Source organism: Gadus chalcogrammus, chromosome 20 (assembly GCF_026213295.1).
Source record: "Gadus chalcogrammus isolate NIFS_2021 chromosome 20, NIFS_Gcha_1.0, whole genome shotgun sequence".
NCBI lineage: Eukaryota > Metazoa > Chordata > Actinopteri > Gadiformes > Gadidae > Gadus > Gadus chalcogrammus.
The window spans coordinates 363564-388207 of NC_079431.1; the positions used below are offsets into that span (position 1 = coordinate 363564).

The 24644-nt window shown below is 49.7% G+C and overlaps 1 protein-coding gene across 1 annotated transcript in view; it reads left to right on the forward strand.

Moving 5' to 3' along the window:
• The first annotated feature begins 1899 nt into the window (after nt 1-1899).
• LOC130373662 (potassium voltage-gated channel subfamily H member 6-like) overlaps nt 1900-24644 on the forward strand; it is a 45281-nt gene continuing 22536 nt past the window's right edge. The window contains exons 1-6 of the mRNA XM_056580281.1: nt 1900-1975; nt 2750-2980; nt 18829-18984; nt 20581-21015; nt 22057-22077; nt 22923-23134. Coding sequence (XP_056436256.1) covers nt 1900-1975; nt 2750-2980; nt 18829-18984; nt 20581-21015; nt 22057-22077; nt 22923-23134 — 1131 coding nt within the window. The remainder of the gene's footprint in view (nt 1976-2749; nt 2981-18828; nt 18985-20580; nt 21016-22056; nt 22078-22922; nt 23135-24644) is intronic.

A 24644-nucleotide genomic window follows, 5' to 3' on the forward strand; every position in this document is an offset into this window, starting at 1 on the left:
GAGAGAGAGAGAGAGAGAGAGAGAGAGAGAGAGAGAGAGAGAGAAAGAGAGAGACAGAGAGAGAGAGAGAGAGAGAGAGAGAGAGAGAGAGAGAGAGAGAATCTCTAACCTGATTGGTGGTCAGTAATGGCCGCCCTTCACAGTGTCCATGCTCTGAGTGATGAGAGCAGCTTCAGATTGTCTTTAATGATCAGTGATTAATCAGCCGTAGCCGTGCTGTCTCAGGCCGACCACCAGGGGCGCACCTCTGCAGAGGAAAGGCTCTTCTGTCAGAAGGTGTATCGACCTCCAGTCCTGATCCCAGACCCGCTGTTAGACTGATCCCAGACCCGCTGTTCGACTGATCCCAGACCAGCTGTTCGACTGATCCCAGACCAGCCGTTAAACTGATCCCAGACCAGCAGTTAAACTGATCCCAGATCAGCCGTTAAACTGATCCCAGACCAGCTGTTAAACTGATACCGGACCAGCTGTTATACTGATCCCGGACCAGCTGTTAAACTGATCCCGGACCAGCTGTTAAACTGATCCCAGACCAGCCGTTAAACTGATCCCGGACCAGCCGTTATACTGATCCCGGACCAGCCGTTAAACTGATCCCGGACCAGCCGTTAAACTGATCCCGGACCAGCTGTTAGACTGATCCCAGAACAGCTGTTAAACTGATACCAGACCAGCTATAAAACTGATACCAGCTGTTAAACTGATACCAGACAAGATGTTAATCTAATACCAACAGTATTTGTTAAATATAATAATATAATATAATAATATAACAATGCAGACATGTCTTGCTCAGGTTCAGGTTCTCTCTAGCAGAGATACGTGGCTGCTCTGTTTACCTGCGGATCAATCACCACAGCGGCTAGTATTGATCGTTTATAAAAGTGTAATATTCAGTAATATTTGAGGATGCTTTCTACCGAAGGTACTCCATATTCCACATACAAACAGAAGCAGTGTTAAGAATATCTTGGTTAATAATGTAGAACAATTGTGTTGTGATGTGATGTGTTTCTTATGTTCATCCCTGAGTTAACAGCAATAATATATCTGTTATATAGAGTTAGTGCTGTTGTTATGTTTCTATTTTTCATTTCTATGTTTTTCCTTCATTCAGGCTGTTTCCTTAATGGGCAGCTGGATGAGATGTTCCAGATGTTGGGCTGTGTTGTCTGGTGAGAGCTCTGCGTTCTGATGTACAGCGGCACGGATTACCCTCCCCCTCCCGGTTCAAACGCGTCCATTCATGAAACTCACGAATGACAGAGACTTGGTCGACGCCGTGTTCTGGTTTTAATCGACGGGTCACCCTACGCGGTTCTAGTTCTCCGTTGGAGCTCGTTAGCACATCGAGGTCAGGTGTGAACTTCAGCACCCTAGAGAGCACCACTACTGGCTGGGGCTGCTGTCTGAAGGGTTTGCTTCTCCTATGCGATCAAACACGCTATCTCACACAACAAGCACAAGTCTGACAAATAAAACAAGTGTGCGAATTTACATTTCCGATCCCCCGCCGACAGCACGCTGAGGGTGTGATGACACGTCGTCTCACCCCAGCGGCTCAGCGGAGATGAGCGGCTCTGGGGGGGGGGGGACCGAGTCCCGGGGGAGACGCGTCACTCCAGCATAAGAACCGCTGGCTGCCGGAGCTCCACCACACCGACGGAGAACCGGCTCTACCGGCCGCTGAGCAGACCGGGTCTGACCCCAGAGATCCTGACCGATTCCGCGCGTTCCGGCCAGGAGGCGTTTCCGTGTTGTGGTGCTCAGGGCGAACCACTCCGAGGTGGGACCTGGAGATGATCTGAACTAGAAGGACGTTCAGAGTGGGGTATGAGCGGAGATGCTGCAGCAGTAACTCAGGACTGACTTCAGGAGGTCTTCGATCGGATCAACATGCCTGTCCGGAGGGGTCACGTGGCGCCGCAGAACACCTTCCTGGGAATAATAATTCGGAAATTTGAGGGTCAAAGTGAGCATTTGCATATTATTTTGTTACATAGTTTTACATTAATATCGGCCCATATCACATCGTGTCATTTTATTGTGTTGCATTTTAAGCTATTGCTACACTTGTTTATGCATCTTATTAATTAATTTATTATAATTGCATGCGTATGTTTGCGTGTGCGTGTGCGATACTGTGTGTCTATAGATGACACTGTAGTTTCTTCTTAAGAAGATGTTGCTGTTTTAGAGTGAGAGCAGATTCACTCTTTAACCAAACGATGAGCCGACCTTCACCTGAAGCCTTTAGTTCCTTCATCTGTGTTGTGTGGCAACACACAACACAGTAGAGAACCTCCAGTAGAGAACCTCCACCTAACCCTAGCACCTCCTCCACCCTGTCCCACTAGAAACTAGCACCTCCTCCACCCTGTCCTACTAGAAACTACCACCTCCTCCACCCTGTCCCACTAGAAACTACCACCTCCTCCACCCTGTCCTACTAGAAACTACCACCTCCACCACCCTGTCCCACTAGACACTAGCACCTCCACCCTGTCCCACTAGACACTAGCACCTCCACCCTGTCCCACTAGACACTAGCACCTCCACCCTGTCCCACTAGACACTACCACCTCCTCCACCCTGTCCCACTAGAAACTAGCACCAGGGCGTGGGTGCTGCACCCTTTCTGCACCTTATCCCCGGCTAACACCAGCACCACCTAACACCAGCACCACCTAACACCAGCACCACCTAACACCTGCACCACCAACCCCTGGGATCTTCTCCACCACAGACAGGAAGTTTGTGATCGCCAACGCGCGGGTGGAGAACTGCGCCATCATCTACTGCAACGACGGCTTCTGTGAGATGACGGGGTTCTCGCGGCCGGACGTGATGCAGCGACCCGGCACCTGCCCCTTCCTGCACGGCGCGCTGACCCCCCCCGCCGCCATCGGCCAGGTGGAGCAGGCCATGGGGGGGTCCGAGGAGCGCAAGTTGGAGATCACCTACCACCGCAAGGACGGTGAGTCACCACAGCCCCCGGGTGGGGTGACGGAGGACGGCTGAGGGTCACGGCCCCCGGGTGGGGTGACGGAGGACCACTAAGGGTCACGGCCCCCGGGTGGGGTGACGGAGGACCCCTAAGGGTCACGGCCCCCGGGTGGGGTGACGGAGGACCACTGAGGGTCACGGCCCCCGGGTGGGGTGACGGAGGACCCCTAAGGGTCACGGCCCCCGGGTGGGGTGACGGAGGACCACTAAGGGTCACGGCCCCCGGGTGGGGTGACGGAGGACAACTAAGGGTCACGGCCCCCGGGTGGGGTGACGGAGGACCGCTGAGGGTCACGGCCCCCGGGTGGGGTGACGGAGGACCACTAAGGGTCACGGCCCCCGGGTGGGGTGACGGAGGACCACTGAGGGTCACGGCCCCCGGGTGGGGTGACGGAGGACCACTAAGGGTCACGGCCCCCGGGTGGGGTGACGGAGGACCGCTGATGGTCACGGCCCCCGGGTGGGGTGACGGAGGACCACTGAGGGTCACGACCCCAGGGTGGGGTGACGGAGGGAGGGGTCAGAGCCCAGGGTGGGGTGACGGAGGACCGCTGAGGGTCACGGCCCCCGGGTGGGGTGACGGAGGACCGCTGAGGGTCACGGCCCCAGGGTGGGGTGACGGAGGACCGCTGAGGGTCACGGCCCCCGGGTGGGGTGACGGAGGACCGCTGAGGGTCACGGCCCCCGGGTGGGGTGACGGAGGACCGCTGAGGGTCACGGCCCCCGGGTGGGGTGACGGAGGGAGGGGTCAGAGCCCAGGGTGGGGTGATGGGGGGGGTGATGGGGGGGTTGGAGCCCTGGGTGGGGGCCAGGCGGTGAGGGGGTCTCTGCGGACTCAGCGGACCCTTACAGTGAGGGTTGGGCGTGGGTGGGGGGTCGTGGGGATGGGGGAGTCTTGCTGTTGTCCGTGAGGGGATATGAGGTTCTGTGATGACAGGGGTGAACCTGTCGCTACACGCTACACACGGCTACACGCTACACGTGGCTACATGCTACACACAGCTACACAGCTACACGCTACACGTGGCTACATGCTACACACAGCTACACGCTCACACAGCTACACGCTACACACAGCTACACGCTACACGTGGCTACACGCTACACACAGCTACATGCTACACACAGCTACACGCTACACACTACACACAGCTACACGCTACACACAGCTACACGCTACATACAGCTACACCCTACACACAGCTACATGCTACACACAGCTACATGCTACACACAGCTACACGCTGCACACAGCTACACGCTGCACACAGCTATACGCTACACACAGCTACACGCAACACACAGCTACATGCTACACCAAGCAAAATGCTACACACAGCTACACGCTACACACAGCTACACGCTGCACACAGCTACACGCTACACACAGCTACACGCTACACACAGCTACACGCTAGACACAGCTACACGCTACACACAGCTACACGCTACACACAGCTACACGCTACACACAGCTACATGCTACACACAGCTACACACTACACTCGGCAGCACTTTCACACCCAACTAGACGCTATGCTACAGGCTACACACAGCGTGGCCCGTCCGAGCCCTACTGCCCGTCCTTAAACACCATATGAATATATATATACATATATATATATATACACATACATACATACATATATGTATATATACATATACATATATAAATATATATATGTATACACATATACATATATACATATATATATATATATATATATATATATAGACAATAGTGTGATAATTATATGCTTCCTGCTTCCTCATCTTTTGTAACAGTTAATGAAGACTATTTTGTAATTGAGCATTTGATTCTGAATTTCCAGTTAACGTATTCTGCCAATCCACATTTTAAAATCGTTTTCTAGAGTTAGTATTTTGGATATGCTTCCCTTTCCCAGATGACCTTGCCTTATCTGCCACTGGCAGATTTCTACTGCTGCACGCTGCTTTTATTTAATGTCCGGGTTCCACGATAAACAACCAAACAGGTTCCATAGCCTGCACCACGAGACACTTCCAGAACGCCACGCTGTGTCTCAGTGATCACAGCGACCCTGGTGTGATCCTACTGGGATCCTAGTGTGGTAATAGTGACCATAGTGTGACAATAGTAACATCACAGTGATCCTTGTTTGATAATCTCGACCATAGTGTGATCCTAGTGTGATCATAGTGATCACAGTGATCATAGTGATCCTAGTGTGATCCTAGTGACCACAGTGTGATCCGAGTGTGATCATAGTGATCATAGTGATCATAGTGACCACAGTGTGATCCTTGTCTGATAACAGTCTGACCACAGTGTGATCCTAGTGATCATAGTCTGACCACAGTGTGATCCTAGTGTGATCATAGTGATCATAGTGATTATAGTGTGATCCTAGTGACCATAGTGTGATCCCTTTCTGATAATAGTGACCACATTGTGATCCTGGTGAACATAGTGTGATCCTTGTCTGATAATAGTGATCATAGTCTGATAATACTGATCATAGTCTGACCATAGTGGCATCATAGTGATCAGAGTGGGATAATGGTGATCATAGTTTGATATTAGTGATCCTAGTGTGATCTTAGTGTGATAATGGTGATCTTAGTCTGACCGGGCTCTGTGTCCTTGTGTTCTGCCTCCATGAGTTAAAGAGAGAAAGGGGAGAGAGGGGGGAGACAGAGGGGAGAGAGAGGAGAGACAGAGGGGAGAGACAGAGGCGAGAGAGGGAGAGATTGAGGGGAGGGAGAGAGGGGGAGGAGAGAGGGGAGAGAGAGGGGAGAGGGGGAGGGGGGGAGAGAGAAGGGAAAAAAAATGGGATAATAGACGGACAGGACGTTCATAGAGACTTATGCCAAGCATTTAGAATCGCCAGGTTAACCCATTCCTCGCATCACAACCAGATACAGAGATAGAGAGAGATACAGAGATAGATAGAGAGATAGAGAGAGATACAGAGATAGACAGAGAGATAGAGAGATAGAGAGATAGAGAGATAGAGAGATAGACAGAGAGACAGAGAGATAGAGAGATAGAGAGAGGGATAGAGAGATAGAGAGAGATACAGAGATAGACAGAGAGATAGAGAGATAGAGAGATAGCGAGATAGACAGAGAGACAGAGAGATAGAGAGATAGAGAGAGGGATAGAGAGATAGAGAGAGATACAGAGATAGACAGAGAGATAGAGAGATAGAGAGATAGAGAGATAGAGAGATAGACAGAGAGACAGAGAGATAGAGAGATAGACAGAGGGATAGAGAGATAGAGAGAGAAATATATTGAGATACAGAGTCAGAGGGCGATACAGAGATAGAGAAATAGTGTCGAAGATAGAGAGAGATAAAGAGATAGAGAGAGATACTGTGAAATGTATACAGACTTAGAGAGATACAGAGAAATGTATATAGAGATAGAGAGAGCGATAGGGAGATACAGAGATAGGAAGACACAGAGCGATACAGATATTGAAAGAGATGTCATTCTCTCAATCACCTTACATCATGTCAATCACCTTACATTATGTGAATGGCATGTGTCTGTCATCACAGGGTTCTGTATGGTATCATCTCCTTCATGGTAATTCAACACTATTTTATCAACCAGGTTGGGCTGTCAGTTTAGTGTTTTAGTGAATTGAAGGCGTATTCACCGTCTGCCCGTCAATCAGCCTCCACTCCCAGTTCTTAAATGAATAACTGCATGGACTACAGGGACAGCCTTCATGCTTTTCCGTGTGAAGTCAGAGACCATCAGGACTGGGCTTCCTGAGTGGTTTCACTGCCCTGGAGAGCTCAGAGTCTCAGCCTTAGAGTCTGGACGTCTGATGAGGAGCCCCCAGTCCCTCCATTGCAGGTCTTTAATGAGGTACTATCCTGAGGTGGACAGAGCGCTGCTTTCCAACCACGTTCACCAGGGTAACCTCTTCACGGAGAGTCTGTAGAGCGCCGGGAGCCGACCGCGGAAAGGGGAAACAAAGGAGAACCACGAGAACAGAGAGATCTTATTTAATCACCGCCAACCAGCCAGCGTCGGAATATTTAATCAGGAGTGTGCTGAAATGCTAGCTTGTGTGTGAATATATACTGTATATGTATATATATATATACATATATATACTGTATATATTGTTTTTCAAACCTTAAAGAATATGACAAAGAGTAGTAGTGTGGAGAGAAACTGGCCTCTTTCAAGTGAGCCTCCATCCTCCTTTCTCCTCTCTCATCTCTCCCCCTCTCCCGCCTCTCTCATCCTCATCTCTCCTCCTCTCCTCCTCCATATCAACTCAATATTACTCCTATAATGTCTGAAGCAACTAGGCGACTAAAGATACCCCTCATATTATTCCTCACTCTCTTCTCTACACTCCTGTGTTTCTCTATTTCATTTATGTATACTATTCTCTCTCCTATTATATACTGTGCACACCCCCCCCTCTCTCCCTTGTCTCTCTCTTCCTCTCATAATATACTCTCACCCCTTAACTGACACTCTGAGACTGAGACTCTGCGAGTCAGAGACTGAGACTGACACTCTGAGAATCTGAGGCTGAGACTGAGACACTGAGACTAAGACTGACACTCTGAGACTCTGAGACTGACACTCAGACTCTGAGACTGACACTCTGAGACTGAGACTCTGACACTCTGAGACTGAGACTCTGAGACTAAGACTGACACTCTGAGACTCTGAGGCTGAGACTGAGACTCTGAGACTGAGACTCTGAGACTGAGACTGAGACTCTGAGACTCTGAGACTGAGACTAAGACTGACACTCTGAGACTCTGAGGCTGAGACTCTGAGACTGACACTCTGAGAATCTGAGGCTGAGACTCTGAGACTAAGACTGACACTCTGAGACTCTGAGACTGACACTCTGAGACTGAGACTCTGAGACTAAGACTGACACTCTGAGACTCTGAGGCTGAGACTCTGAGACTGAGACTGACACTCTGAGACTCTGAGGCTGAGACTGAGACTCTGAGACTAAGACTCTGAGACTAAGACTGAGACTCTGAGACTGAGACTCTGAGACTGAGACTCTGAGACTAAGACTGACACTCTGACACTCTGAGACTCTGAGGCTGAGACTCTAAGACTAAGACTGACACTCTGAGACTAAGACTGAGACTCTGAGACTGAGACTGAGACTCTGAGACTGAGACTCTGAGACTGAGACTGAGACTCTGAGACTGAGACTCTGAGACTGAGACTGAGACTCTGAGACTGAGACTCTGAGACTGAGACTGAGACTGAGACTCTGTGACTGAGACTGAGACTCTGAGACTGAGACTCTGAGACTGAGACTCTGAGACTGAGACTCTAAGACTGAGACTCTGAGACTCTGAGACTGAGACTCTAAGACTGACACTCTGAGACTCTGAGGCTGAGACTGACACTCTGAGACTCTGAGGCTGAGACTCTGAGACTAAGACTGAGACTCTGAGACTGAGACTCTGAGACTGAGACTGAGACTCTGAGACTGAGACTCTGAGACTCTGAGACTGAGACTCTTAGACTGACACTCTGAGACTAAGACTGAGACTCTGAGACTGAGACTCTGAGACTCTGAGACTGAGACTTTGAGACTCTGAGACTGAGACTCTGAGACTCGGACTCTGACTGAGGCTCAGAGTTCTTTTCAGTGAGCTGATCTGCTCCTCATGAATAAAGATGGGAGGGTGAGCGGCTTACAGAATAAATACGTTAGAAGAGGTAGAAAGGGCATAAGGCCCCCCCCCCCCCCTCCATGACAACATTGATGAGTGCTGAAGGGGGCGGAGCTGTAGTCAGGGGAGGAGGAGCTGAGCAGAGAGAGTGGCCGGGGAGGGTATCAGTACCCTGAAACACACACACACACACACACACACACACACACACACACACACACACACACACACACACACACACACACACACACACACACACACACACACACACACACACACACACACACACACACACACACACACGGATCACTTACCAATCCCCGCAAAATGTAATGAACCTACAGATGGACTCAAACACGCCTTGTTGATCTGGTTCTGCATGAGGTTCTGGTCTGAAACACGCCTTGTTGATCTGGTTCTGCATGAGGTTCTGGTCTGAAACACGCCTTGTTGATCTGGTTCTGCATGAGGTTCTGGTCTGAAACACGCCTTGTTGATCTGGTCTCATGTTCTGCATGAGGTTCTGGTCTGAAACACGCCTTGTTGATCTGGTCTCATGTTCTGCATGAGTTTCTGGTCTGAAACACGCCTTGTTGATCTGGTCTCATGTTCTGCATGAGTTTCTGGTCTGAAACACGCCTTGTTGATCTGGTCTCATGTTCTGCAGGAGGTTCTGGTCTGAAACACGCCTTGTTGATCTGGTCTCATGTTCTGCATGAGGTTCTACGGTCTGAAACACGCCTTGTTGATCTGGTCTCATGTTCTGCATGAGGTTCTGGTCTGAAACACGCCTTGTTGATCTGGTCTCATGTTCTGCATGAGGTTCTGGTCTGAAACACGCCTTGTTGATCTGGTCTCATGTTCTGCAGGAGGTTCTGGTCTGAAACACGCCTTGTTGATCTGGTCTCATGTTCTGCAGGAGGTTCTGGTCTGAAACACGCCTTGTTGATCTGGTTCTGCATGAGTTTCTGGTCTGAAACACGCCTTGTTGATCTGGTCTCATGTTCTGCATGAGGTTCTACGGTCTGAAACACGCCTTGTTGATCTGGTCTCATGTTCTGCATGAGTTTCTGGTCTGAAACACGCCTTGTTGATCTGGTCTCATGTTCTGCAGGAGGTTCTGGTCTGAAACACGCCTTGTTGATCTGGTCTCATGTTCTGCATGAGGTTCTGGTCTGAAACACGCCTTGTTGATCTGGTCTCATGTTCTGCATGAGGTTCTACGGTCTGAAACACGCCTTGTTGATCTGGTTCTGCATGAGGTTCTGGTCTGAAACACGCCTTGTTGATCTGGTTCTGCATAAGGTTCTACGGTCTGAAACACGCCTTGTTGATCTGGTTCTGCATGAGTTTCTGGTCTGAAACACGCCTTGTTGATCTGGTTCTGCATGAGTTTCTGGTCTGAAACACGCCTTGTTGATCTGGTCTCATGTTCTGCAGGAGGTTCTACGGTCTGAAACACGCCTTGTTGATCTGGTCTCATGTTCTGCATGAGGTTCTGGTCTGAAACACGCCTTGTTGATCTGGTCTCATGTTCTGCATGAGGTTCTACGGTCTGAAACACGCCTTGTTGATCTGGTTCTGCATGAGTTTCTGGTCTGAAACACGCCTTGTTGATCTGGTCTCATGTTCTGCATGAGGTTCTGGTCTGAAACACGCCTTGTTGATCTGGTCTCATGTTCTGCATGAGGTTCTACGGTCTGAAACACGCCTTGTTGATCTGGTCTCATGTTCTGCATGAGGTTCTGGTCTGAAACACGCCTTGTTGATCTGGTCTCATGTTCTGCATGAGGTTCTACGGTCTGAAACACGCCTTGTTGATCTGGTTCTGCATGAGTTTCTGGTCTGAAACACGCCTTGTTGATCTGGTCACATGTTCTGCAGGAGGTTCTGGTCTGAAACACGCCTTGTTGATCTGGTTCTGCATGAGGTTCTACGGTATGAAACAAGCCTTGTTGATCTGGTCTCATGTTCTGCAGGAGGTTCTGGTCTGAAACACGCCTTGTTGATCTGGTCTCATGTTCTGCATGAGGTTCTGGTCTGAAACACGCCTTGTTGATCTGGTCTCATGTTCTGCATGAGGTTCTACGGTCTGAAACACGCCTTGTTGATCTGGTCTCATGTTCTGCAGGAGGTTCTGGTCTGAAACACGCCTTGTTGATCTGGTTCTGCATAAGGTTCTACGGTATGAAACAAGCCTTGTTGATCTGGTCTCATGTTCTGCAGGAGGTTCTGGTCTGAAACCCACACATTGGTTCAGGAAGAAACGTGCCTTAATTTGAAGGTTCATTATCTCCTGGTCTCCAGTCTCAAGTGGTTTACCAGCAGTCGGGAAGTGGCTTAAAGCCCCTACTGGTAATCTTGAGAAGCTCTAAAGGATGTGAGTTGGGCATCAGGAGCCACACAGCTTTGGTGCTTTGGCTCCAGGCTAAGCAGCTTAAATGTAGAGCTGTGAGAGCAGCGAGGCAGGGAGCCAGAGAACTAGGACACTGTATTTGACCCTTTGTAACAAAATAATGTCTCACTATGCAACGTATGCTGAGAGCAATTCAGAGAATGTTCGAGAACAATATGGATGCATGTGATAGAATATATTTGTTGGTAAATATTTTAACATGCAGCCAGTATATATCTAACTATATATATATAGCTGGTATATATGTTAATATGTACAGAATAGATGGTATATATCGGATATATATGTTAATATGAATACAGTAGATAGTGTATATCTGGTGTATAAGTTAATATGAATGCAGTAGGATTATTGATAGGTATTATGGGCAGGATTACTTTGACTTCAGCTGTTTAAATAAAGTGGGACCCAGAAAACAGAAGAAACTTCTGGTAATCGCCTTCCTCGCCCCAGCAACAAACTACAGAAACAAAACATTGTGTATTTTTTTTAAAAGGGTTACATCTAAAAGCACTTCTCAACCTATTGTTGTGGTCCATTGTACTTGTATTACTTTATAGTATCAAACTTATCTTTACTGTATCTTAGACACTGAAGTACAGTATCTCACTGCAGTACTGAATAGAGTATTTCACTGCAGTGTTGAATGCAGTATCTCTGTGCAGTATTGAATACAGTACCTTACTGCAGTACTGAATACAGTACCTCGGTGAAGTACTGAATACAGTATCTCTGTGCAGTATTGAATACAGTACCTTACTGCAGTACTGAATACAGTATCTCACTGCAGTATTGAATACAGTATCGCGGTGCAGTACTGAATACAGTATCTCACTGCAGTACTGACTTCAGTACCTTACTGCAGTACTGAATACAGTATCTCGGAGCAGTATTGAATACAGTAGCTCACTGCAGTATTGAATACAGTACCTTACTGCAGTATTGAATACAGTATCTCGGTGCAGTATTGAATACAGTACCTTACTGCAGTACTGAATACAGTATCTCTGTGCAGTACTGAATACAGTACCTTACTGCAGTACTGAATACAGTATCTCGGTGCAGTACTGAATACAGTTTCTCGGTGCAGTACTGAATACAGTACCTTACTGCAGTACTGAATACAGTATCTCGGTGCAGTATCGAATACAGTACCTCGGTGCAGTACTGAATACAGTACCTTACTGCAGTACTGAATACAGTATGTCTGTGCAGTATTGAATACAGTACCTCGGTGCAGTACTGAATACAGTACCTTACTGCAGTACTGATTACAGTATCTCGGTGCAGTACTGAATACAGTACCTTACTACAGTACTGAATACAGTACCTCGATGCAGTACTGAATACAGTACCTCGGTGCAGTACTGAATACAGAACCTTACTGCAGAACTGAATACAGTATCTCGGTGCAGTACTGAATACAGTACCTTGGTGCAGTACTGAATACAGTACCTTAAGCCAGTACTGAATACAGTACCTTACTACAGTACTGAATACAGTACCTTACTGCAGTACTGAATACAGTACCTTACTGCAGTGCTGAATACAGTACCTCGGTGCAGTACTGAATACAGAACCTTACTGCAGTACTGAATACAGTACCTCGGTGCAGTACTGAATACAGTACATTGGTGCAGTACTGAATACAGTACCTTACTGCAGTACTGAATACAGTATCTCGGTGCAGTACTGAATACAGTACCTTACTGCAGTACTGAATGCAGTATCTCGGTGCAGTACTGAATACAGTACCTCGGTGCAGTACTGAATACAGTATCTCGGTGCAGTACTGAATACAGTACCTTGCTGCAGTACTGAATACAGTACCTCGGTGCAGTACTGAATACAGTACCTTGCTGCAGTACTGAATACAGTACCTCGGTGCAGTACTGAATACAGTACCTTACTGCAGTACTGAATACAGTACCTTGCTGCAGTACTGAATACAGTACCTCGGTGCAGTACTGAATACAGTACCTTACTGCAGTACTGAATACAGCAGCTCACTGTGGGGCTGGAGCCAGACTGACGGTGCATCGTGGACGTCCTGCTGCTAAATGCTGTCCTGTGTGGTGATCCTGCAGCAGGACGCTCGCCACAAAGGGAACCTGAGCCCCGCATTAGGCGGCCATCGCTTAGCGGTCCGCCGGGGTCATGTGATACGCAGGTGGGGCGGTCTCTCCCCCCTTGGAGGACCTGGCCCCCCCGGACGGGCTCGTGTCCCGGGGTGAGGGGGGGGTCAGGCGGGACGCCCCCCAGGGCAGCAGACCGCCGGCCCCTAAGCAGACCATGCATCTTTCATCGCCTGGTCCTCTCTGGTTGCAGCGGCAGGCTGAGCCCGGTCCCCTCTCCGCCCGTTCAGGGACTGCAGTGAGGTCGGGCCAAAGATATAATTAGACAACAACCAGATAAAACAATATCGCCTTACACACAGCACACCTCACCTCGCCTCTATTGTTTGTGCTTCTTTACATTTGGAATGCAATCTGCAACCTCATTTAATCGAACAGAGACAGAAATACAGTGATAACTATTAGATTATTAAATAAGTGATTAATTATAGAAAAGTAAGCATGATATAGCCCAATGAAGTGCTGCCAGCACGGCTATCCTTAATTAGGAGGATAGAAAGGGAGTTGTACGAGGCTCAGAGCAGAGCAGATGGAGCCGTGCAGCAGAGACGACGGCTCCTTCACCTACAATGGAGAGCTCTCTGCATCTCGGGGGAAGCCTTACTGAGAATAATGTCTTTAGTATTCCTCCAAACCATCTGCTTAGTCCTCCATATGCACACGCTTTGTATATTCTCTTCATTATTTTAACACACCCCAGAATTCTGTGTATAAAAACAACAGCAATAAAAGACGACGGCAGAGATCTCACAGAGATAACTGGGAACAGGAACGTGAACGCAGGACTTGTCCCTGACGGCCTGCTTGATGCTGATTAAAGAAGAGGCCCGGCTGGCTAATGGAGACCTCACTGAGCACCATGGCCAAGAGGACATTAAACAAGGGCTAGCTTAGCCTCTCTCCCTCTCTCTCTCTCTCTCTCTCTCTCTCCCTCTCCCTCTCCCTCTCTCTCTCTCTCTCTCTCTCTCTCTCTCCCTCTCCCTCTCCCTCCCCCTCTCCCTCTCCCTCTCTCTCTCTCTCTCTCTCTCTCTCTCTCTCTCTCCCTCCCCCCCCCTCTCCCTCTCTCTCTCTCTCTCTCTCTCTCTCTCTCTCCCTCTCTCTCTCTCTCTCTCTCTCTCTCCCCCCCTCTCCCCCTCTCTCTCCCCCTCTCTCTCTCTACTAGGCAGTGCCCCAGTGGAGCTGCGTGATGGTGTAAGCAGAATGGCTGTAAACAAGAGAAATGTCACATTTGGTTCTCAGTGTGTAGAACCCGAGGCTCTTGATTCTGCCTCCACAGCAGTGGAGCACTGGCGTACCATTCAGAATACGGATGAGGCTAAGAATAGAAAAGTATAACAATGCTATTGTAATATTGATATATTTATAATATATTCTGTGTTATGTACTGAGATTATAAGACCATGACACAGTATAGGCCTACATCATTTAGTACAGTCTAGCAGATTGCATGATTAAACCCCAATGCTTTAATAATTAATGATGGAAACAGAATCCTCTTTAATTAAATTTCCATCATTAAAGCAGGATGGTCTCAATCCGCGCTGTGTTTGTTTCTCAGCCCGGGCGTAAAGTGTGCTCCTCTTTGGCAGGGCGAAAGACACACGTGTTCTCGGTCAATGACCAAACAATCCTTTAGCCATCGAACACACTCAGAGAACACACTGCTGGCCCTGGCAGTGTGAGTCCAGGAGACTGCAGTCCCCTACGCCAGGCTTCTCCTCCAGAGAGTAGAGATGGCATGAGACAGGACAGTCCTGGAGACAGGACAGTCCTGGAGACAGGACAGTCCTGGAAACAGCAGCACCAGGACTCTTCTTGGCAGCAGATTCATAGTTTGGTTGAAAACAACTAATAAAAGGAGGAATGTCTCACCACTGTAACCTCTGTGGAAAGGATCTCTTACAGAACATCACAAGTCCTGTTTCACAGCATCGGGCTGAGCTCATCTAATGAGGCGGAGATCGGCAGTTCGCCTCTCCTCAGGAGATCTCATCTCATTCCCTCAGCCAGTCAGGGCATTTACAGACACATGTCTACATGATACATGAGACACATATCTACATGATACACATATATACATGATACACATCTCCACATGATACATGAGACACATCTCTACATGACACATCTCTACATGATACATTAGACACATCTCTAGATGATACATGAGACACATCTCCAGATGATATATGGGACACAGGACACATCTCTACATGATACATGAGACACAGGACACATCTCTACATGATACATGAGACACATCTCTACATGATGTAGCAAGAGAGAGACACATGTTATGTGGTAAAACAAATACGTTGCAGGAAAATATATCGATCTTCAGAACAAACCGATAATTGACAAAATCATATGTATGGTTTATAATGTTTACGCCTTCATTTCTGAGAACCATATACTCATCAATCATGGAATAGGAAGAGAAGGAAATTCAATAAATACCTTTGCTAGAACACATGGAGGAGATACATGTGCACACTGGAGTCATTCTGATTGTTGTATAGTGACGATACAAAAAGAAAAGAAAATACATTTGATTGTGCCACAAAGTATAACTGTAATTCAACTTTCAACAATAATATAAAACTTTGCTACATAAGGCTTTATAGATATCTTTTTTTATGTGTGGCTTACAGAGAATTAACATTTTGAAATTTTCTTTCTTAAACTGAAAGTTACTAGAGACAGCCACATACATCTTTGTATACCTTACCACTCTGAGGCAACTACTGAAAAGTCTACCAGGAAATGAGCTGCAGACCTACTCAATCAGAGTCTTTCTCCCCACCAATCCGCTGTGAGGACGCAGGCCTGCCACTGAATCAGCTGATGACAGGCCCACGGCCTCCTTAATGACGAGATGCTCGTAGCCTTGAGAAAACGTACCGGAAACAATGCCCATGTTTTCATTCTACGTTCCCTTATGTGGGCTCCCAGAGCCGAGCTCAAAACATATCTTGAGACGTAGTGAACAATAGATCACTATCCAGAAGGTAATAACCCCTCTAATGAGGCGCATTGTGCTGATGTAGCACTGCTCCAGAACCGAGAACCTCCCCATTGATATTTTTATAGTGGAGGTGACATTCAGCTCCGCGGATGAGTCAGCGGAGGCAGGGGCTTAGAGACCGCCATTGTGTTTCCATCTGCTCTGGAACAGAGCCCAGCCCACAGAGAGGCTGGTTACTGTGGGAAGACTAGGTACTAGAGACAGTAGGTACTAGAGACAGTAGGTACTAGAGACAGTAGGTACTAGAGACAGTAGGTACTAGAGACAGTAGGTACTAGAGACAGTAGATACTAGAGACAATAGATACTAGAGACAGTAGGTACTAGAGACAGTAGATACTAGAGACAGTAGATACTAGAGACAGTAGATACTAGAGACAGTAGATACTAGAGACAGTAGGTACTAGAGACAATAGGTACTAGAGACAGTAGATACTAGAGACAGTATGTACTAGAGACAGTAGGTACTAGAGACAGTAGGTACTAGAGACAGTAGATACTAGAGAGAGTAGATACTAGAGACAGTAGATACTAGAGACAGTAGATACTAGAGACAGTAGGTACTAGAGACAGTAGGTACTAGAGACAGTAGGTACTAGAGACAGTAGATACTAGAGACAGTAGGTACTAGAGACAGTAGGTACTAGAGACAGTAGGTACTAGAGACAGTAGGTACTAGAGACAGTAGGTACTAGAGACAGTAGATACTAGAGACAGTAGGTACTAGAGACAGTAGGTACTAGAGACGGTAGATACTAGAGACGGTAGGTACTAGAGACAGTAGATACTAGAGACAGTAGATACTAGAGACAGTAGATACTAGAGACAGTAGGTACTAGAGACAGTAGATACTAGAGACAGTAGATACTAGAGACGGTAGGTACTAGAGACAGTAGATACTAGAGACAGTAGATACTAGAGAGAGTAGATACTAGAGAGACAGTAGGTACTAGACAGTAGATACTAGGTAGTAGATACTGATACTAGAGCTTAATAAAACTTAAAGTGCCCAAATTAATTCTCTACATATGGACAAGCTGTCCAGCTTGGTTTTTAGATAATATCTAGTTTATCTTCTCTTCATTCATCCATAACGTCTGTATGCACCCCACCTCCTCCTCCCTCCCTCGTCTCCCCCTCCGTGCTGGGTGCTCCTCTCCTCCTCTCCTCCTCTCCTCTCCTCCCCTCCTCTCCCCCTCCCCTCTCCTCTCCTCCTCTCCTCCTCTCCTCCTCCTCCTCCTCCTCTCCCCCTCCCCTCTCCTCTCCTCCCCTCCTCCTCTCCTCCTCCTCCTCCTCCCCTCCTCCCCTCCTCTCCTCCTCTCCTCTCCTCCTCCTCTCCTCCCCTCCTCTCCTCCTCTCCTCCTCCTCTTCTCCTCTCCTCTCCTCCTTCTCTCCTCTCCTCCTCTCCTCCTCCTCCTCCCCTCCTCTCCTCCTCTCCTCTCCTCCTCCCCTCCTCTCCTCTCCCCTCTCCTCCCCTCCGCTCCTCCTCCTCTCCTCCTCTCCTCTCCTCCTCTCCTCCTCTCCTCTCCTCCTCCCCTCTCCTCCTCCCCTCTCCTCTCTCCTCCCCTCCTCTCCTCCTCCTGTCCTCCTCTCCTCCTCTCCTCCTCTCCTCCTCCTCCCCTCTCCTCCTCTCCTCTCCTCTCCTCCTCTCCTCCTCTCCTCTCCTCCTCCCCTCTCCTCTCTCCTCCCCTCCTCTCCTCCTCCTGTCCTCCTCTCCTCCTCTCCTCCTCTCCTCCTCCTCTCCTCCTCTCCTCCTCTCCTCCTCCTCCCCTCTCCTCCTCTCCTCCTCTCCTCCCCTCCTCTCCTCCTCCTCTCCTCCTCTCCTCCTCCTGTCCTCCTCTCCTCCTCTCCTCCTCTCCTCCTCCCCTCCGTGCCGGCTGCTCCTCTCCTCCTGCTGATCCTATATTTAGCCGGGCAGCGCGGTGCCGGCTGCTGATGAAGCCTCTGGCGGACTGTCTGTCAGCCGGGGGGGGGGGGGGTTATAGAGAACACCACGGTCCCACTGGGAGACAGAGGAACGCCACTGGTCCCACTGGGAGACAGAGGAACGCCACTGGTCCCACTGGTCCCACTGGGAGACAGAGGAACGCCACTGGTCCCACTGGGAGACAGAGGAACGCCACTGGTCCCACTGGGAAACAGAGGAACGCCACAAGAACCAATCAAAACACAAACAGAATGTTGTTATCTCTCAGCAGTCCAGACTGAAACCTCTCCGGTCTGAGACCACCCCCCCGTCTACTGAGACCACCCCCCCGGTCTACTGAGACCACCCCCCCGTCTACTGAGACCACCCCCCCGTCTACTGAGACCACCCCCCGTCTACTGAGACCACCCCCCGTCTACTGAGACCACCCCCCCGTCTACTGAACCCCCCCCCTGGTCTACTGAGACCACCCCCCCGTCTACTGAGACCACCCCCCCGGTCTACTGAATCCCCCCCCCCCCGGTCTACTGGCACCACCCCCCCGGTCTACTGAACCCCCCCCCCCCCCCCCCCCCCCACCCAACCATCCTCGTTGAAACATGACCCTGAGTTTGGTAGGAGGGACTAACGTGCTCCCTGCTCCCCGCCCAGGCTCGGCCTTCCAGGGCAGCGTCCACGTGATGCCGGTGAAGAACGAGGAGGGGCTTGTGATGATGTTCATCCTCAACTTTGACTACGTCCTGGACGAGGGCAGCGACGACTCTACCGAGAAGACAGCCCACACCTCCCCCACCCGGTCCGACCAGAGTGAGTACTGACCCCCCGTCTACCGAGACCACTTCAGCCCCGGTCTGAGACCACTTCCCCCGGTCCACCGAGACCACACCTCCAATATTTCCAATGATGACCTCAACTCATTAAAACAATAATAATTGGCAGCTCCAAATGCGGCACATGTACGTTTCATCCTACGGACGAGGACAGAGACATAACATCAGTGATCCAGCTTCCTAGCACTATGATGGTGCACCAGGGTTCCCTGTGAGACGGCTCAGTGCTGCCCCTCCTTAGAGCTCTTTGTGGTCTCCGCTCCCTCGCCGTCCCGCCCGGGGCTGGCTGGTTGTGTGTCGTGTGGACACCTGAGACGGTACGGTGGTTAGCGTATGCTGCGTATTTGCAGTATTTGTGTGCACGTAGTTGAGTGCTATGGAGTGGGCTTGAGCTGGTTATAGCTGGTTAAAGCTGATTGGATATGTGGAGCTGGTTAGAGATGGTTAGAGATGTGGTGATGGTTAGAGCTGGTTAGAGTTAGATTTAACTCCGGGGTTATTCTGGGAGCTGTGGTACCTAATCTAGGGGCAGTGGGCTGCAGGTCTGAAGATAGGACCGCTGCAGAACTGAGGAACTCTTCCCTTCCAGGACCACCTCGTCCATTCAGGGAGAGAGAGTTAAAGAGATACAAGCAAGGAGAGAAGCAGTGTTTCATCATTGTTTTACTGGAACTTCCATGTCTCCGGTCAGACAGGTTGCCTCTCATTAGGACCTTCTCTGTTCACGGTATAGGATGCACATGATAGTGCTGGGAGTTAATGGCTGGTAAAGGACCGATGGCGACGATTGAATACATCCCAGCTGCAGGGGGCAGAAACCACCCACCCGCTCATTCTCTGCATCTGAAAAATTCATTAAAATCTACGGGCGGCTCAAATTGAACCCCTGCGTCTATTCTTAGAAAGTCATTCATTTTGAATAGCTCCTAAGGTTTAATCAATGTGGTAAATGTACAGAGAGCCCACTGGTGTTCTGGTATGGGGACTGGAGCTCTGGTATCCACTTACCAAACAAACTGGTTCTGTATTAAACAAACTGGTTCTGCATTAAACAAACTGGTTCTGTATCAAACAAACTGGTTCTGTATTAAACAAACTGGCTCTGTATTAAACAAACTGGTTCTGCATTAGACAAACTGGTTCTGTATTAAACAAACTGGTTCTATATTAAACAAACTGGTTCTGTATTAGACAAACTGGTTCTGTATTAAACTAACTGGTTCTGTATCAAACAAACTGGTTCTGTATCAAACAAACTGGTTCTGTATTAAACAAACTGGTTCTGTATCAAACAAACTGGTTCTGTATCAAACAAACTGGTTCTGTATTAAACAAACTGGTTCTGTATTAGGCAAACTGGTTCTGCATTAGATAAACTGGTTCTGTATTAAACAAACTGGTTCTGTATTCGACAAACTGGTTCTGTATCAGACAAACTGGTTCTGTATTAAACAAACTGGTTCTGTATTAAACAAACTGGTTCTGTATCAAACAAACTGGTTCTGTATTAATGCGTGACCAGAGTCTTCCTCAGGATGAAGCTCTTCTTCTTCTTCGTCTCCGTGGCGTCCAGGACGGCGACGGTTCCTCCGCTTCCGGCAGGCGGCGCTGAGCCTGATGGGGACGGCCAAGCAGCCCCTCCCCCAGGAGGACCCGGACGCCGTGCTGGTGGACCCCCCCGGGGCACCGGAGGACCCCGCCCCCGTGGCCCCCGGGGGCCCCCCCTCGCCCGCCGGGGGCCCCTGCGGCGCCGCGGAGCCCGAGGCCAGCGACACGCGCGCGCTGATCGCCCCCAGCAGGCGCGGCTCCCGGGCCAGCGAGGGCCCCGGGCCCCCGGACCCCCCCACACCGCAGCACCCCTGGGAGGAGCCCCCCCCCTCCGGCGCGCAGGCCCAGCCCCTCCCCCGGGACGGCCCGGCCAGCATGAGGCGCGCCTCCTCTCTGCACGACATGGAGCGCTTCAGCTGCAGCGCCAAGGGCCTGTTCAGGGAGCGCCACGGCAGCGAAGGTAGCTCCTCCTCCTCAGCCTGCTGACTCCTCCTCCTCACGCTGCTGACTCCTCCTCCTCACTCTGCTGACTCCTCCTCCTCACGCTGCTGACTCCTCCTCCGCCTCCTCCTCACTCTACCGACTCCTCCTCCTCACTCTGCTGACTCCTCCTCCTCCTCACTGCTAACTCCTCCTCCTCCTCACTCTGCTGACTCCTCCTCCTCCTCCTCACGTTGCTGACTCCTCCTCCTTCTCCTCAAGCTCCACCCTACTGACTCCTCCTCCTCCTCACGCTACACCCTACTGACTCCTCCTCCTCCTCAAGCTACACCCTACTGACTCCTCCTCCTCACGCTCCACCCTACTGACTCCTCCTCCTCCTCCTCACGCTCCCCCCTTCTGACTCCTCCTCCTCCTCCTCACGCTACACCCTACTGACTCCTCCTCCTCACGCTCCACCCTACTGACTCCTCCTCCTCCTCCTCACGCTCCACCCTACTGACTCCTCCTCACGCTCCACCCCACTGACTCCTCCTCCTCCTCCTCCACCCTACTGACTCCTCCTCCTCACGCTCCACCCTACTGACTCCTCCTCCTCACGCTCCACCCTACTCACTCCTCCTCCTCACGCTCCACCCTACTGACTCCTCCTCCTCACGCTCCACCCTACTGACTCCTCCTCCTCACGCTCCACCCTACTGACTCCTCCTCCTCACGCTCCACCCTACTGACTCCTCCTCCTCAGGCTACACCCTCCTGACTCCTCCTAGCTCCTCTCTCCACTTTGTAATTGCGTATAAAAAAAACGAATTTCCATTTTACATTCCTCATCTTAACCTTCGTCTAAATGTACGATCAAAGTGTGTTTCTTTGCCAGATTCTACTTTGGTTATAAAACTTCCTGTTACCGTCATTATAAAAGAGCAGACCCTCTGATGAAGAATTGATCAAACTGGTTCATAAGCTCAGTTATTATACAGGCTAAGTGGCAGTAGCACAGCTAAGCTATGTAGCTCACTTCTCTCCCCTCTACTCTTACAAAACAAACTGCTGCGTTTAGACAATGGCCGCCTGACCAGAGGTAAAGCCCACCTTACCTTACCCTTCTGTCTGATGTCTGCTCATCGCTGAAGCTCATCTTTCAAGCAGGGCAATCAGCACAAATGGATGACTTAGTAATCCACCCCCGACTAAGTGCTGCATGCGCCGTGGTTATCCGATAGTGTGGTGACTTGTCACGCCATCAGTGCTCTGTCGTATAATGACATCATTGAACATGATGACGCTGCATGCCTTCATCAATTGGCTTGTGGTGAAATACTTTCATTGATGCATGAAGCCCCCCCACCCCACCCCAAACCTACACCGTCTTGGTGCTGTGTCGACTGCTGTTGTCCACCCGCTGGTCTATGTTAGTCTATAGGTAGTATATGGGTGAGAGCTAGCCCTAACCCTAATCCTCTATAATTAGTATATGGGTTAGGGCTAACCCTAACCCTCTATAATTAGTATATGCTACACGTGAACCTCCTAAGATGGCGCAATTTGATTGGTTCGCTATCTCGGGACATTGGGCAATATCCCATGATTGAGATCTCAAACTCAGGATATTGTTTTCCGCGCATGACGGCCGTCTCGTAAGCTAATAAAAACAATTAAATCCGAGCAAACAATTTTATCTTGTTTATTTTTGGAGTGTTCATGTGTAGTATATACTAAAATAATTATTCACCTCAGGCTCCGTGAATAGTGTTCTACTTACTTGGCCTTCCGCGAATAATTGTTAAATATACAGAACTGAATATACAGACTTAGATATACAGACCTAGATACAGACCTACATGACTTCATGACATGGACTGTAAGAGTGACCTTGGAGTCCACTCCAGGTTCTAGTTCTGCTCTTGTTTGTTTCCTATCCTCTAGGACCCTTTAACCACCTGAAGTCCAGTCTTCTTGGCTCCAACTCAGAGTCCAACATCAACAGGTACAGCACCATCAACAAGATCCCGCTGATCGCCCTCAACTTCTCAGACGGAGGAGATAAGAAGACCCATTCTCCACCCGCTTCCGAGAACACCATCATCGCACCCAAGGTGAAGGACAGAACTCACAACGTGACAGAGAAGGTCACCCAGGTGAGACCGTCATCACCAGGTCCTCCTCAGGGCTGCTCTTGGGGTTCTCTGACCTCCTCAGGGAGGTGGACCGCTCTCTGGATGGAGCTCCTGAAGCTGCTCATGTGTTTGCAGACACTTTTCTTCATGGAAGTAAAAAGGTTTGATACAGTAAAACATCCAAAGCTTGAGTGTTCCTAGACGGCATGAAAGGAAAGCTGCATGAAGCTTCAACCCACAGAGAGCAGATGGATCAACATCACCCACCCCGCCCTGCTTATAGGGTTAGGGTTAGGGACCCTAGGGTTAGGGTTAGGGACACGTCACGCTCACTGCGGACGGTGCACTGGGTCGGGGTCGACGCTGAGCAAACATTCGCTCCCGGCTGCTAGCATGATCATATCTATAATTCAAAGGAGACAGGAATGTGCTGAAGTAAGGGAAGACAGAGCCCCTCTGACCTCTGGCTCCTCCAGTCCCATCTGAACGGCAGGGAGCATCCCAAGTACAAACCTCCAAGGACAGGAGGTTGCACCTGTAAATGGAACAGCAGCGGACTCGATGACGTCACCACCTGAGCTTGTCTGTTACCTGTGCTACGGCCTCATGTAGGCAGATAACTACTGAACGATATAACACATGTCTAAAACAAAACCCCATCCTCTTTCATTTTACAATAGTACGTAAATATTAGAACGCTCTGATACTACTTTGCCAAATGCATCCTGGGATATTTAACGGTCCCAAGTCCACACAAATCACCTCCGATGCATCCTCGATGGAACCTGCCTCCGCAGGCTGGCCTGTTGAGCCCAGAGACAGAGCCTCCGCAGGCCGGCCTGTTGAGCCCAGAGACAGAGCCTCCGCAGGCCGGCCTGTTGAGCCCAGAGACAGAGCCTCCGCAGGCCGGCCTGTTGAGCCCAGAGACAGAGCCTCCGCAGGCCGGCCTGTTGAGCCCAGAGCCGTTGTTTAAACACACGGCTGACATCACATGACGCATGAAGAGCTTCAATCAAACGTTAACGTAAATATATAAATATACGCACCACGTGATATCCCATTTTAGTCTACAATTACAATTAGGGAATTTAGCAGACGCTTTAATCCAAAGCGACTTACATTGGATAATACACACATTGACACCCCGACGGCAGAGTCAACCATGCAAGGCGATAGCCAGCTCGTCAGGAGCAGTTAGGGTTAAGGGTCTCGCTCAGGGAGACATCAACACTCGCTAGGAGGAGCTAGGGATCGAACTAGCAACCTTTCGTTTACAAGACAAATGCTCTACGTCCTGAGCTAAGCCGACCGCCAGCCCTTGTCTAACGAGCCCTAGTATAAGGATTATTTCAGGCCACCTTCTCTCCCCTCTGACAGCAGAAGCGCTGCCTCCGTCCCCTTGCTCACGGTCACAGGCCATCTTCATATCTGTCATCCTGCTGAGAGCGGCAGTCTGATGGAGTCTGACTGCGGCTCCCCCCGCTGACCGCCTGGGTACCACTCAGAACAGAGCCTGCTCCGTCAGCTCCTT